The 16,056-nt window shown below is 40.4% G+C and overlaps 1 protein-coding gene across 9 annotated transcripts in view; it reads right to left on the bottom strand.

Moving 5' to 3' along the window:
• The window catches only part of EHBP1 (EH domain binding protein 1), a 224,639-nt gene that overhangs the window by 112,723 nt on the left and 95,860 nt on the right, over positions 1-16,056 (bottom strand). For 6 of the 9 annotated variants that reach the window (XM_061356181.1, XM_061356183.1, XM_061356184.1 and 3 more), the window contains exons 8-10: positions 14,493-14,597; positions 13,656-13,778; positions 2,882-3,134 (exon numbers count right to left, since the gene is read on the bottom strand). In XM_061356181.1, the coding sequence (XP_061212165.1) occupies positions 2,882-3,134; positions 13,656-13,778; positions 14,493-14,597 (481 nt within the window). The remainder of the gene's footprint in view (positions 1-2,881; positions 3,135-13,655; positions 13,779-14,492; positions 14,598-16,056) is intronic. The other 3 variants (XM_061356180.1, XM_061356185.1, XM_061356186.1) reach the window with 1 other exon arrangement.

Genomic DNA, 16,056 nt, shown 5'->3' with positions numbered 1-16,056 from the left:
AGCTCTTGGGGCACTTTGTGTGAGCTCCGAGTCCAGAATCAGAACTAGGGGCTTGCCAGAGTAGAGTGGGACAAAGGTCTGATGCTAGCTGAGGTGCCCATGTTCCCATGACACCTCACTGCATTTCACACAAAATATGAGAGGAAAATGACAAACAGTGCATTAAGTGAAACCCAATGAAATGTTTAAGATGCAGCGATAAAAATAAATCATATTTTCTGAGTGACAGTAAATGTCTTTCAGGAGCCTTCTATTTCTCATGCTTTTCATCTATCAGGTTCAAAACCACTCCTGGGGAAAAGCACTAGACCAACAATAAATACTGCTTAAAAACTACCCAAACCAACTAAAAAATTCAAAAGAGAAGATGCCAGGAGAGAGGTTCAAAATAATATGCAAAGTTTTCTAATGCCATGATAGGACACAGTTGTTTAGCCTTGTCTTGAATACACTGCTCAGGCCGACTCAACACATCATAAAATAGATACATAGCAGAAGGAATAACAGGGTCCAGAGACGTGCGATGAAAATGATTAGAGAGATGAAGAGACTTCTGTATGAAGAGAGATTGAAAAAGTTAGCACCATTTAACTCAGACAAGTGACAAGTAATGGTGAACATGTTAGAGATATACAGCAACTGTTTACAGCAGATAAATCCAATACTAATTGTTGCTTTGATAAGCCAGCAGAAGAGATAATGTATGGGATTGGAAAGTAACTTATTTACAACCAACAAAAGGAAGCACATTTCACATAAGATCTTGTTTCCTTGTGGAACGCTGCCACAAATTGACACTGAAGCCTAGACTTTAATAGGATTTGGAAGAAGATTAGCCACTTATATAGATAATAAAAGCATCAATATTCACATTAGATAAGAAACAATACACATCTGGACACAAACCTTCATGATTTAGGGCACATGAGAACTACCAACTGGCACTGCCTATGAAAATCTTTCCTTTGGGGCTCACTGTACCACAGCTTAGCAGAAACTTTCTACTGGAAAATCTCAAAACTAATGACATGAGGTAAGGCATAATAGTGCTTGTAGCTATTAGTATCACACATCAGTATCCTGTGTTCCACACATCCTGTGTTCCTAGACTGGAGTTCTATTCCTCCAGAGTATTTCAGTATAAAGATTCAAAGGTTCTCCTTGACACATTCCTAACCCAATACATTTAACAAATGGTCTCCAACTCTTTTTCAATGACATGGAGCTCCTGTAACTTAGGAGAAGAATCTATTTCAGAAGCTATTTCAGGGACATAAACCCCCCCCTTATGTAAGGGATGCAAAAATGTATTTTACAGTGCTTTTTTGACTCTTTATCCTTCCATCTTTCCATGGGACACTGCTTTTATAATGAAAACACAGATCAGATATATGTTCAAGTAGAATCCACCTATGGGGATTGTACTTTTAACCCTGGGAAAAACAAAGGATTAAAGCAAATGGGGGGTCATTAAAATAATAATGAGGCTATTGTAAACAAAGGGGCTAGAGAAATCTACAAGTTCAGTACAAAGAAAAAACAAGGTTTGCTGTTAACAACATTGCTGGAAGCCCATTTCGTACAGATTTGCTTAGGCTGGAAATGTGAGTATAAATAAACTCCAGAGCATTCTTCACTTGCCCATCCATGTAGCTCCTGCTCTTTATGCTCTTCTCAATCTTTGCTGTTCTCTGTACCCGTATCTTTGAAGGTACAACGTACATATATTTTTTCCCCCTGTAATTTTGGTGATCAGTGAATGATAAGGGATGCTTGGTGTGACCATCAACAGTGTTGATCACACTGTGCTTTGAAGACACAGCAGCTGGTGCTGTTTGCTCAGGCACTGTCCCTGAATGGGACTGGCAGAGACATCATTCTCCAATGTCCCTTTTTTCTTGCATGGAACAAATAATAACAACAAATCCATGGCCACAGATCTTTAAAAGTTAAAAAACCCTGCAGGAACCTTTATATATATATCTATTCGAGGGCACGGGAATCTTTCCATTTCCTAGAAAACAGCTATAAACAGAGAAACTTAAAGATGATGGTATGACACCTGTATTCATATGAAATATGAAAGCAACATAAATGTCATGCCATGACAAATCTCATTAAGTAAGGTAAAACTAAATGTTAATTACACTTGTCTGTAAAACTGCTCACATGTAATCACCATAAACTGCCTCAAGAGTGGTGTGGTTGGTGACTAATGGCCACAAACAAGGAGTAAGTATATAAATACCTTCAAACCTCCCAGGCTGCACAGCTATTGCAAAAAGCTCTCACTCCTTGTTAGGTTTCTATATTATAATACAAGGCAGTCAGTGAATTTACAAAAGTTTTATGTGTGTTTATGATAAAAGAAACATTCTAAACAAGTGCAGATAGTGTTATCTTTCCCACAGATTCAGTTTTTATGAGACTCTCAAAAATGTGCTATGTGGGCTACAAAACACTTCCTTTTTACACCTTGCACCAATATAAAAAAAACTTTTCCATTATCAATTAACAAACAAATATTATTTTATGTAGCAAAAATAATGGCCAAAAGGACATGAAGGACCAAGTTCTGCTACTCCTTCATTTTTGGCTCATTTGCAATTGTCAGGGCATGAAGTTCCAAAAAGTATAGAGACTTACTCCCTATCAAGTAATTCGCTATCAGTGAGGCAAAGAACAGTTTCCTAACTATCATGTTCCGCTGAATAGCATGACTTGGGGGTATAGTATTTCCTGCTGCTGAGCTGCCTAAGGATCAGTCTGTCCTAAAGAGGTGATTAAGGATCACCACGGATGAACCCAATACACCTCAAGATTAAGTCAGGGATCCCACTAATGCTTCCAAAGCTACTGAAAGATGAAGAATCATACTTACTCATCTAGCTCTTCCTCTTCAGCTTTAGAGGTATCTGCATAGAGGTATTTGCTCATATCCACTGGTCTGACGTTTTTCCTTTTTGCAGGTTGTGGAGGAGAATCTCTTACAGTTACAAATGTTTTAGGCTCAGGATCTGGCTCATCAAACGGGTTCAAGTACTCTGGGGCATCATCATCCTTGAAGGGATTGTAGTTGTCAGCATAGAAACCTTCTCCTGGCTTTGAAGATGAAGCTATTTCAGTGTTTGGTTCTATCAAATAACAACAACAACAACAAAAAACATTAAACGGACTTAACATAGAAAAAATGGAAACCACTTTATCAGAACTTTTTATTTTGAAGGCTTATGAAAAGGTCTGCTTCGTAACTCTCAATACGTTAAGTTCTGTCCTAGCTTTAGATGAATCTTCATGCTGTTTATTTACAGAGTAGCCTTGTTTATCCAAAAATAGGTCTTTCAAAAGGCCATGTCAAGTATATTGAAATAGATTTCATTTTCTTCCTTACTAAAGCTCTTTCTCAACCTAATTAGTTATTAGTTTTATTTGTCATATAAATGGTATCAACATTTTTTACAACAGATTTTAAAACATTTTCCCACGCTTTTACCCAATTTAAATCCTAACAAAATATTCTTAATTATTTGAGCTTTTAAGAAAGAAAACTTATCCTGTATTTTATAATCAAACTACTTTTACTGGCTATTAAAAATGGTGATAGTAAGCAGGTGGTCTTTCCATTTCTTAAAAAGACTGAACTAAAAATCAGTATTAGGTATGACCTGTAATTATATTTCAAAACTTATTTATTTTCACTGCTAACTGCTCCTGGTAACAATACATAGAGTAAAAATGCATTTAAATTAACCCTAAGGAGACAGATAATCAAATTACTCATCTATTATTTGGGATGTACAACAAAAAGTTGTCAGCAACCTGGAGCAGCATGCAGTTCTTTAGTGCTACAGACACTACTGAAAGAAGATTACACAAAAGTGAATAGCTGCTGTACATTGCAAAATACAAATCCCCATACAGCAGTCTAACATTCCTTACAAAGACACTTCATCAATCTTACTCTTCCTGCACCACCAAATAATAAAGAGTTCAGTTCAATGTTGGATTTGCTGTACTTTCAAAATCTATGCAAACACAAAATTCAATGTAGTGTTATTAAAAACTAAGTTTCAATAAACACTCCCACATAATTCTAACAAAAAGTGTTTCTTTTTCAGATGTGCAGTTACTAAATTGAACGAAGCATACTTTTTAGCTTTAAAAAACCCACCCAATGCTAAAAGTTATTTGTAGCGAGGCTGTAAAAAATAATGAGACGGAGTTCCAAATGTGTTTGTCATTAAATAAACATTCATGAAGACCAAATCACTAGTCACACAACTAACAAAGGGAAGGTGCAGCAAAAGAAACAGCACTGTCATTACCTGGTTTTGGACGGATGATGACTGAAGTTGCTAACCCCGGCGAATTGCTAACAAATGTATTTGCTACTCTGCCGGTAAACTTCCAGTACAACCTGTCTCAGCCATTACACAGCCCAAGGAGACAGAGGGCCCTCCCCCCCCATAGCTTGACTATAATCCATCCACAGGTTGAACAAGAGCAACTCCTAGCTGGACAAGAATACAGTCCCCAGATGCAGGTGCAGGCAGCTTCACCTGTGCATTGTAGTAGTCACCAGGCACTAGACCAGTCACCAGTCACTAGCCCAGGGCAAAAACTTGGAGCAGAAAAGGCTTTAGTCCTCTTCAGAACAACTGAAACCTACCAGGACTGGAAAGATTTAATTTTAGAAAGAACTTCACATTTCTAGTGCTCTTTTTCTTCTTGGTTCTTCAAATTTGAACCTCAAAGACTATGTGATCATAATTGTTTTCTGTGATACTTCTAAGGGTCCATTTCTAAAGTGATGCATCATTTCTCTGTGGTCAGAAAGCAGAAATCAAATGGGTTTGGCTGGAATAACAGAATAAATTAATCAAAATCTTAATTAAGCCCATTGTGGACCCTTAGGAGATAAATCACTCATCTGAGACTGAGGGTAAAACAAGTTAAAATTGCACTTTGCCAGATAATACTGCAGGTTTTAACTGGTAGACACACTGCTGACTACACACAGTGCTGTGCCTGTGGGATTTCCTTATGGTGATTATTCAGAAAACTACTTAAAAAAATTCCTTTAATTCCAGGTGAGTTTTGCAGTTTCCTATTCCCTCAGCAACCTGGTCCAACTTAGCATTAAGGAAGCAATAGATACAATACACATCTACCTCCTATGTATCTTGTAAGTTCTTACATTTAACTTCAATTTCAGAATGCAGCTACCACTGTTTCAAGTAAAAAAAAGGGAATAAAAAGGGAATAAAAAGGGAGACTGAGAAGAAGTGTAAGAAACTGCACTGAAATGGGATGAGACAAAAGGTAAAGTGAGCAGTTGGTTATGCTTAGTGGTCACTCTTTACACCATTGAAGTGCGTTCCAAAACCAGCTAATTAATCAAAATCCTTGTGACTAACAGTAAAAAAAAAAACAAACCAAATAATCAGGGCTGCAATAATAGTCTTAGCTAAACCTAAAGAGAGGTTCTGTTACTGTTTAAACTGGTTAAGCCTCACCTGAATGTCATAAGCAACATTTCAGCTGTGTCCTGGGAGATGGACATATAGAGAAACTACTGCAGGATAAATCAGGGTGTGTATTTGCAGTATGTCAGCTGTAGTGTTTTTGTTCACTCCTACCCCAGAGTAAATACAACATGCTTATCCCTTAATAAAAGGGAATAAACTACTGGGCACTCATCCTGGGAGAAAGGGTAGTTACTGCACAGTAGGTGATGCATATTAAGCTCACACCCTAGTTTATGTGTGGTGATTTGTTCACAGGCCTGCATCCCTACAAGAGAGACGTTTCAGAGAGTGCCACAGTGAAATACTGAGTGTCTACAGCTTAACTGACAAGGGAAAGAAAAAGAAAAAAATCAAGGCAAAATTATTAAAAACACAAATATGATAAATCAAGCAAGAATCCTTCAGCAGTATTATATATGAAATACCTCAGACACCAACATTTTCAATGTCTTTCACTTATTTTAAGCTAAAACTGGAAGAGGTTCTAACATTGGCCTACATCACTCCAGTGTCCAGTGCAGGTGGTCATGGCAAGCAAATGTTTCACCCAGCCAGCCCTGAGATGTCCTCAGTGTGGGCATCCACAGCTGAGCTAGACCCCTTTACACTCAAAGCTTACAGTTTTATGTTTGAACTCCTAATGCCCTAAAATCAGGTGAGACAAATCCCACCCTTACTGCATGGATACATCTGACTTGTAGGTCATGGTAGTCAGAATACTACTCAAATGTTATCCACATATTTAGAGATGTAACAAACTAGACCAAGCAGAACTGCTTTTGAGGTCTGCCCTCAAAAGACAGTTACATGTAAAAAGCAGAAGTAACCTAATGAAATGCAGAAAATGACTGATGTTGTTCTTGTTCTAATTGTGCAACTTATTGATGATGTTTTAACAAAATTTTTTGCTACTTTAAACTTTTCTCAAATCATAAAACATTTAATCAAGAGTATGCGCAACTATGAATACCTGCTTCTGCAACTCCGTATGATGGATCACTGCACCTGCACATGAATCTGTTGATAAATACTCATTATCATAACTGAGCAAAACCTGCTGATAACTCACAAGCAGTATTCAAACAAGCATTAGACACAATGTCAGAAATATTTTCTGAAGTTAAACAATCTCTTGAAAATTATATTGCAAGTTTTCATTTTTAATTTGCTTTTAAGTGTCTCCTGGGAATGACGATTTAAATGCCTGTCTAAATCTGATAAATTCTAAGGGGCAATGCAAATGGTTTTTGCAATTCTTTCTATTTCAACACTATGGATCAAGTGCCGTAACCCTAACTAGGACAAAATTCTTTTTCGTGTTCCTTGGCTCAACAGTAACTACTCAACAGGCTCAACAGCTTGGCCTTACATGCACAGCATTGCAGACCAGCACTCAGAGACCTCTGGCTTAGGATTAATTAAAAGATTTCACTAAATCCTACACATGGGCTAAAATTAACAGAGCTTCTAAAAATACCATTTTCAAGAGACTTTTATAGGCAGAATCTTGTAGGGGCCCAATTAAAACCCAGTTAACTTGACTACTCGTTACCACAGAATCATAGAATAGTTAGGGTTTGAAAGGACCTTAAGATCATCAAGTTCCAACCCCCCTGCCACGGGCAGGGTCACCTCACACATGGGCAGGATCACCTCACACTAAACCATGTCACCCAAGGCTCTGTCCAACCTGGCCTTGAACACCACCAGGGATGGAGCATTCACAGCTTCCCTGGGCAGCCCATTCCACTGCCTCACCACCCTTACAGTAACGAACTTCTTCCTTATATCCAATCTAAACTTCCCCTGTTTAAGTTTTAACCCATTACCCCTTGTTCTATCCCTACAGTCCCTAATGAAGAGTCCCTCCCCAGCATCCCTATATGCCTCCTTCAGATAGTGGAAGGCTGCTATGAGGTCTCCACGCAGCCTTCTCTTCTCCAGGCTGAACAGCCCCAACTTTCTCATCCTGACTTCACAAGGGAGGTGATCCAGCCCCTGATCATCCTTGTAAATCCCTGATCATCTCTCTCCTCTTGTCATTCAGGTTAATATTTGCCCCCCACCTGCCCCTGCTTCCTTAAATGTCCCCACAGGAGGGAGGGTCCCCACCAGAACTCAACCAGGCTGTCTCCCATGGGGTCCTTTAGGACTAGCTCTTATGTCAAGTGTTGGTCACCACTTTGTGAGCCTCTTGATAACAAACTGAGCTGCTAGGACAGTGGCTCAACAGCACTGCTTTTAAAGCCATTGCCACGCACTGATATTTTCTCAAGGACCTAAGGACGTTGTGAAGTGCATCTGGGGGGGGGGCTGAACATACAACAGCTTACAAGGGGCTTTTTTCCTTCTTCAAGCTGATTTTACACTAAGGGGTCAATACAGATTCCCCCTAATCATTAACCACAGCTGAAAACACAGGATGCCAGTCTCTGCTAGAACCAATTTTTTTAATTGCAGTTCTCTATGCTGATATTAAACAAGCAAACAAACAAACAAAAAAGACAATTGCAGTTTGGCACTCCAAGGGTGAAACACACGATTTTGCATGGTTAAGTAACAAAGCCAGAGGGGTAGGAGTGACAAGAGGTAGAAGTATTACTACACAGAAGCATCAGCTGCTCTTGTGCCAGATTCTGGAAGCATTACTTGCCCTAACTCCACTGAGAAAGACTGTGATAGTAATAACTCTGGCATGACCTATCTGCACAATCAGCCTTCTAGTTCCCAGAGGATCTCCAAAAAATCATCCTGCCCTTCAACCCACTTGCTTTTTGTAACAAAAACATATTGTGACACATCCCCTAAAACCAAACAACCCCCCCGCCCCCCAAAACATTACACATACCACTTTCCCCTTGGCAGAGGATGAAAGAACAAGCCACATGTGAAAGATATTTAGCTATGCCACTTACTGCACTACTGGCAGGCACACGGTCACGATGGTGATGTGAGCAGTGTATGCAAACTGCACTGAATAAAAATGTATCATTCCAGTACTTCTAGACCATATAAAAACTGGCATTGCTATAAACCACTGATGATTGTCTATTATTTTTATTAATACTCATACCAGCAACAAATTGCGTTTCATTAAGAAGTACAAGGAGAAGGGGCAGAGCCATCACTTTCCTTTGTATTGGTTCTTGCACTGTCCTCCTTGGGGCTATCCTAGAAATATTCTGGGTTTTGGTACTGCGCTGTAGAACTGCTTTCATTTGCAGTGTAACAAACACTGCAGGGAGCTCAGGAGTCTACACACAAGGTAAAGTAAATGTTCTTTTAAATGAAAGGGGGAGGTGGGGCCAATAAGTAATAACCCTCTTGTCTCAGGTAGAGAACTAGTACTGGTCAAACGAAACTTCACATTTAAAAAACACACGGAGTGCTGAAAGTGTGCTGGTGTCATTCACTTGCATTTGTTGTATATGTTGACTTCCCCACATAAAATATTTTGCTCAAAAAATTAAGTGATTTTAGAGTTCTGTTGTAACTTGACTAAAAGACAATCAAAAAGGCAGCCCTCATATGATCATCTACATATCGTCTAGTAAAAAGTTGTACAGATACACTGTTCAAAGAGGTTACTTTTGGTTTTCCAGATCTCTAACATCTAGGTGATCTACTATATACAGAGGGAATAAGCCTCAATTTGACATATCAACCAAGAAACACAGCTGAAGACCTTCTTTGAGGCAAGTTATTCAAGTGCACATTGACTCCACTGTGTAAGATCACCTACACTTAGGACTTTTTAAACCACAGCAGTATCCAGAGACAGCTTGCTGATGACACTCTGCCATGCACCACACCCATAGTGCGTACACAGATGCTGGGAGCACTCATGCCTTTAGTTTCTCTCCATCCCACATTCCCAGGGTTAGGTGATTATGGGATTAGCAAGATAGAGGGAAAGTAGCTGGTTTGTGAATGGGCACAAGAAGTATCTGTCTAGGAAACAAGTATCTACTGGCAAGTAATCCTGCTTCCTCTTTGTGTGACTGACATACCTGGGGTGACTCTAAGTATTCTCTCACTAAGCACCCAGGTTATAGGCTTGATATGAATATCCCTGGAATATCTCTGCCCAGTGGTACACTGTGCCTCATAGCATCTGATGGCAAAGTACTCACGAAAGGAGGCTCCAGATGGCTGCTCTGCACAGCCTGGGGAAATTGAATTCTATGGAAAGACTTGGAACTTTTTACAAAGTCTAAAATCAAGATTTTGCCTTGTCCAGATAAAAATATGGTAGTGAACATGTAGTGAATAGAAAAATACTTCATCCCTGCACACCTAAAAGCTTAATCTCTTGATTTAAGCAGATCATGACAAGTGAAGCAGGTAATGTGAGTCTGTACGAGAAAGTCTGCCTTAAACTCTTGAACCTCTGTCATGCTCTCAAGCTCCTGGGGTGGCCACCAAAGAGGTCACATTCAGTTAAGGATGCAAAACAAAACAAGCAGACGTAGTCTCACAGAGCTTCCTGAAAAGAGATGGCAGCAGCAAGGAAAGTTCCACTGAGGTCTCAAAATAGAAGAAATACCCTAAACCACGAGGGAATATATCCGTGGCCAAAAGGGAAACAAACAAAGGCAGCCTTCTGCAGTAAGGCAACAAAGTGAGAACAACTCCAGTACTGTGTAGCTTCAAAATGTAGTCTAAAACAAAAGAAAATCTCCCCAGACTGGTAAGGTTTAGGTGCTCCCCATGTAGAGACACTGATCCAACTAGCCACAGACATACAGAGAAGATTCCGGTTAGTGCTGAAGACCAGAACTGCATTATCTAATTTTATCTCAGCACCATTTTTTTCCCCTCAACTTTCTGTGGAGGAGGAAGACTGGATGAAAGGCATACACTGAGAAGGCCAAGCAACGGGAGGTGCCCATTATAGGGAAACAAAGCTCTGGAATAGAAGAGCCAGCATTTCTCAGAGGAGTCTGAGGTGACTAGAAGAATCCCTGGGGAGCCACTAATTACAAAGTAAAAGCTTTAAAAAGACTACATCAGATGTTCCATTCTTGGTCTGATAGCCTGCAACACCTCAGATCTTCCACTTGATTCAGTGTTCCAGGAAGACATACTGCTGCCCCATGAACCTGACAGAAGCTCCATTCCTCCCAAACGAAAAACAACTTGTGACACCATAGGAAGAATCTAGTGACACCCTGCTTACGAAAATTGTATCATGTTGTTGTACGTTGACTGCTGCATGACGGTGACAATGTGTGGGAGGAATATCTGGTACACACACACCCATCAACTCAGCATTGCTGCCCACAGCTGCGTAAATGGGACTTCTTCTGGGACTCAGCCATCTGGGCCCTGAGACTGTTCAAGTACTCGGAACAGAGCCAGAAGAATGCAGAAGTGTCCATGACCTTACGAATCTTATGAAGTTTAACCATGACAAGTGCAAGGTCCTACACCTGGGTCAGAGCAATCCCAGGCACAGCTATAGGTTGGGCAGAGAAGAGATTCAGAGCAGCCCTGTGGAGAAGGACTTGGGGGTGCTGGTTGATGAGAAAATGAACAGAAGCCAGCTTCAGTGTGCACTTGCAGCCCAGAAAGCCAACCATATCCTAGGCTGCATCAAAAGGAGCGTGACCAGCAGGTGGAAGGAGGTGATCCTGCCCCTCTACTCTGCTCTTGTGAGACCTCACCTGGAGTATTGTGTGCAGTTCTGGTGTCCTCAACATAAAAAGGACATGGAACTGTTGGAACAAGTCCAGAGGAGGGCCATGAGGATGATCAGGGGACTGGAGCACCTCCTGTATGAAGACAGGATGAGAAAGTTGAGGCTGTTCAGCCTGGAGAAGAGAAGGCTGCGTGGAGACCTCATAGCAGCCTTCCAGTATCTGAAGGGGGCCTATAGGGATGCTGGGGAGGGACACTTCATTAGGGACTGTAGTGATAGGACAAGGGGTAATGGGTTAAAACTTAAACAGGGGAAGTTTAGATTGGATATAAGGAAGAAGTTCTTTACTGTAAGGGTGGTGAGGCACTGGAATAGGTTGCCCAAGGAAGTTGTGAATGCTCCATCCCTGGTGGTGTTCAAGGCCGGGCTGGACAGAGCCTTGGGTGACATGGTTTAGTGTGAGGTGTCCCTGCCCATGGCAGGGGGGTTGGAACTTGATGATCTTAAGGTCCTTTCCAACCCTAACTATTCTATGATTCCATTATTATATGACTGTTATTGAAGATGGCAGGAAAAGCTAGATGCCACCAAAGGGAGCAGAATCGACTGAAAAAACACGCACCATATATACTGGGGGGTGTCTTCTGGGAACATAAGCAGACCAGCACCTTAGATGCAGGCGGTTCATGGTGAACTGGATATAAGCTCTTCCAGAACTAAGAAACAACACCAGTTTATATTTTTCTGTCCCTGAGATGAGAAGGAACTGACTGTTAGTCCATATACTTTGTGGTCAGAACACCTGCTGCTTTTCTGCCAGACCAAGTTCTCTCTGGAAAGGAAAGGAAAGCTGTGTTTGGAAGACAACTGTTCAGGTACCATGGGACTTGTGCAGCTTTCTCCAGGAAGAAGGGGGTCCTTCTTTCTAGAGCAGAGAAGAAAGAAAGGAATATAGGCTGAGTTTCTTAGAGAAAGATGTATATGGACAATAAGATGGAAAAGAACAGGCGTTTTATATCCCTCGTTATTCTGGCTCCTTCCATGATCCTAATAAAATTCACAGGCAATGAACAGATAGGAAATGAAGCTGAAGATCCAGACACCAGAACCTAATCATAGAACAGTTTGGGTTGGAAGACTTTAAGATCATGTAGTTCCAACTCCCATGCCATAAGCAGTGACACCACACACTAAACCATGTCACCCAAGACTCCATCCAACCTGGCCTTGCTGGCCTTGAACACTGCCAGGGATGGAACATTCACAACTTCTTTAGGCAACCCATTCCAGTGCCTCACCACCCTCACAGTAAAGAACTTCTTCATTAGATCTAACCTAATTCATATATATTGGTATCTACAAAGCTGAAACAACTCACTTTTGCACGTCTAGAAACATCTGACAACTTTATAGAAGGAGCCCAGAACAGTGACTTTACGGCTTCAGTGGCAAAATACAGAAGATAGTGTAATCCCTGTTTGAGAAACACAGGTTGTGAGGCTACACCACAGCCAAAGTATGACAGGACTTTGATCACCACCCACATTAGCCTCTGTGGACGCCAAAGGCAGGAAAGCCGTGTTGTGAGTAAACAGTCAGCTTGTCCCAAAAAGGAGAGTAACCATAGGTGGGAACTGCAGTTCAGAAATGTATCCTCATTAAACTTGGTATTAGAAATCCCCTGGCTGTAGTCTGGGCTGGTTCTTCTCCACCACCATTAAAGAGTGGCTCCTGGAGTTTGGTCAAAGGTAGTAAATGCTCCCTGGTATTTTGTGTTGGAAGAAAAGTCTTGGCGCATCAAACCTGAGAATTAACTATGGGCTGGCAACTCAAGCAGCTGCAACTAAGCAAGTCATACAGTAATATACCTTTTTTTTTTGATGGCAACAGATGGAAGTTTGCATATCTGAACATGGTGCTGAGGACAGTAAATATGCCTGCTGTCTTGGTGCTCCTTCCTGGCCTTAGGGCCAAGGTCATATCAGATTAAAAACTTACAGGGGCTGTATGCTTCACTTAAAGAGAACAAAAATGGGCATGTCAGTCTTGAAAGGGGATTAACACCTCCCATGTGGTGCAAGGTGTAATGCCAGAAGGCTTAACTGAGGAAGCCATAAAAGCAAAAAAAGAATGAAAAAGATACAATTAAATTATAATAATAAAGATTAATGCTAACCAAGAACAGAGGTGCCTGACAGTATGTGTTGCTCTTTTATACCACAAAGTGAGTACTAGTAGGTCTAAAAGTTTCTGGTTCAATTCTTAGCTAGTAGGCCCCAGTAGCAAATACACATAAGGATGTGACCCCAACGATAAATCCATTTTTCACTGGCAACTGGATCATTGCTATTGCTACACCGCAGTACTGCACGCAATAACTGTATTTAATGAAAATATCATTTTTCATTTGTAGCGCTACAAAAAATAAATCATGTTTCATTAAACATTTGCAATTATCAATGAAATGTGCAAAACAAATCTATTACCTTCTACATCAGGGTCTCCAAATGGATTTAATTCTGCTGTGTCAGGATCACCAAAAGGGTTTGTACTAGCGTTGGCCAGGTCTTGCTCCTCTTCATCCAGAAAATTAAGCTTATTGATAAGCTCTACAAACAAGTCAGAATATTGCTTTAATATAAATACAAACTGTTCACCTAACATAGTTCAAGCTCAAAACCCCCCTGTATCAACAGTCCCTTGTAACACTGTACCAGGGTATGGCACAAACTGCACAACCAAGGTAATGAATTCCAGTGAACACACCAACAAAGGAGGAAAAAAAAAAAACAGTGAAATGAATGAAACATCAATTTTCTGATCAGAACATTATGTAACAGAAATGACTGCTAAGAAAGCCTTCTATTTATCTTCATTAAATAAATGTTGCAGAACTTCTAGCAAGCTAAATACAGCAATTTATTTTTGGTTGTTCACATAAATGTTAACTATAAGCAGGAAATTCTAATTTTCAAATGCATTATGCACGTAAATTCAGAGAAGGGGCATTCTGTCACGTTAGAGAGGTCAAGTATTACTGACTGCACAATTAATGTTTTAGGCTTGGGGTCTGGTGTTGGGTTTTTTTTGTGGTTCTTTTTCCCTTTCTTATTTATTATCAGATGACAAACAGAGCTGAAGACAAGATAGGCTCTTTCTCTATCATGTTGTTACCTGTTGGATGCACTACAAATTATTGAGAGTCATGCCGGGTGGAAGCACAAAGATAAAACCGACAGCTGAATACAAGCAGGAGTCAAAAGGTAATGGGTCACAGTAAATACAGACAATCAGAAACAGAAAAAGGAGGAAAGCTCATAGACCTTCAGAGGAACTGGCTGATTTAGCTGAAGGCATATTTGCTCGTTTTATGTAGTCATCTTGATCTTCATCTAAGCTGCTCAGAGCATTCAACTGGTTTACAATTTCTGTAAATAGAAGCCAGTCAAGACAAACATAAGGCAAGGGCATTTAATGAAACAGAAGTGGAACGAACACTGTTATTAGAGAGTGAGGGAGAGAGAAGGCAGAAGAGAAGACACTTATTGTTAATTAAAAGAACACATTTAGAACAAGTCCTTGCAATGATATACCTATAGCAAAGCACCTGTGTAGCTGCTTCAAGTCATAATTTAACAAGAAACCAGCTAATAGACATAAGCAAAACCTTGCTGGATTCCTGGTGTCAGCAACGGCAATTAGTTTTATGAGGATGAGTATGTACATCAGTTCAAAACTTAGATGTACTAGATATAATTTGAAGACTTTTCCTGCTTGTGAAGAAAACCTGAATGTTAAACCATTGTCAGTCAACACAAAACAGCCCCAGAACAATTTACTTCCCTCCCAAACCCTTAAGGCTACAGAAAACTAATAAATACACATACGTTTTATATATTTTATTTCTACACACACTCTGATCACTTAACAATTACTATCAGTCACCATTAAATCCTGACCTATGACAAGTTGAACTTATCTAATAGTTCTAAAAGATATGATCAGTACCGTGCTATGAGAATGCAAACTAAACATACGTATTGGTTGAATTCACCTCTGTAATGCTATACCAGTAACATCCTTCTGTTTGGTAAAATCCTATTTCATCTTCTATTCACACTGGAGGAGCCATCCAACACATGGCTCTGAACTGCCATGAATAATAGTTTTTAAAATGTATTAATTGTAGCCAAGATGTTCATGAATCCATAATTCTGGCAGTAAAGAAACAAAACAAAAAAACAACCAGGTCTTACTGGCTTCTGGCTCAATGGGAAAAATTAGAATCATAGAATCATAGAATAGTTAGGGTTGGAAAGGACCTTAAGATCATCAAGTTCCAACCCCCCTACCATGGGCAGGAACACCTTGCTCTAAACCATATTACCCAAGGCCTCGTCCAACCTGGCCTTGAACACTGCCAGGGATGGAGCATTCACAACCTCCCTGGGCAACCTATTCCAGTGCCTCACCACCCTAACAGGAAAGAATTTCCTCCTTATATCCAACCTAAACTTCCTCTGTTTAAGTTTTAACCCATTACCCCTTGTCCTACCACTACAGTCCCTAAGGAAGTGGGGAAATTCCTCTCTGATTTCCCCACTAACAAATAAAACAATAACAAATGCAGTTTCTGTAATGGCGATTGAGCCTGGGGCATCTCTGAAAGACCTCAAGCACAGGTTTTTGTGGCGAGGGGACAGACTTCCTTGTCCTTCCAACTGGCAAACAGGCAGGAGAAACCTGTGATGAGAGATGCTGCTGCTTGTTGAGTATCGTTGCTCCTCTGATGGTTTTTTTCATCTCCCATCTTTTCCCAGTGTCTTCTGGTGTCACCAGTGAGGTTAAAGCTATGTAGGTGCCTTTACTGCACACCTCTCAGTCATT

Source organism: Neopsephotus bourkii, unplaced genomic scaffold (assembly GCF_033783945.1).
Source record: "Neopsephotus bourkii isolate Nb327-2 ecotype Australia unplaced genomic scaffold, CSIRO-AGI_Nbou_v1 NB_845, whole genome shotgun sequence".
NCBI classification, from domain to species: Eukaryota; Metazoa; Chordata; class Aves; order Psittaciformes; family Psittacidae; genus Neopsephotus; species Neopsephotus bourkii.
Note: the sequence above shows the minus strand (reverse complement) of the source record. Positions and strands in the feature narration are given on the sequence as shown.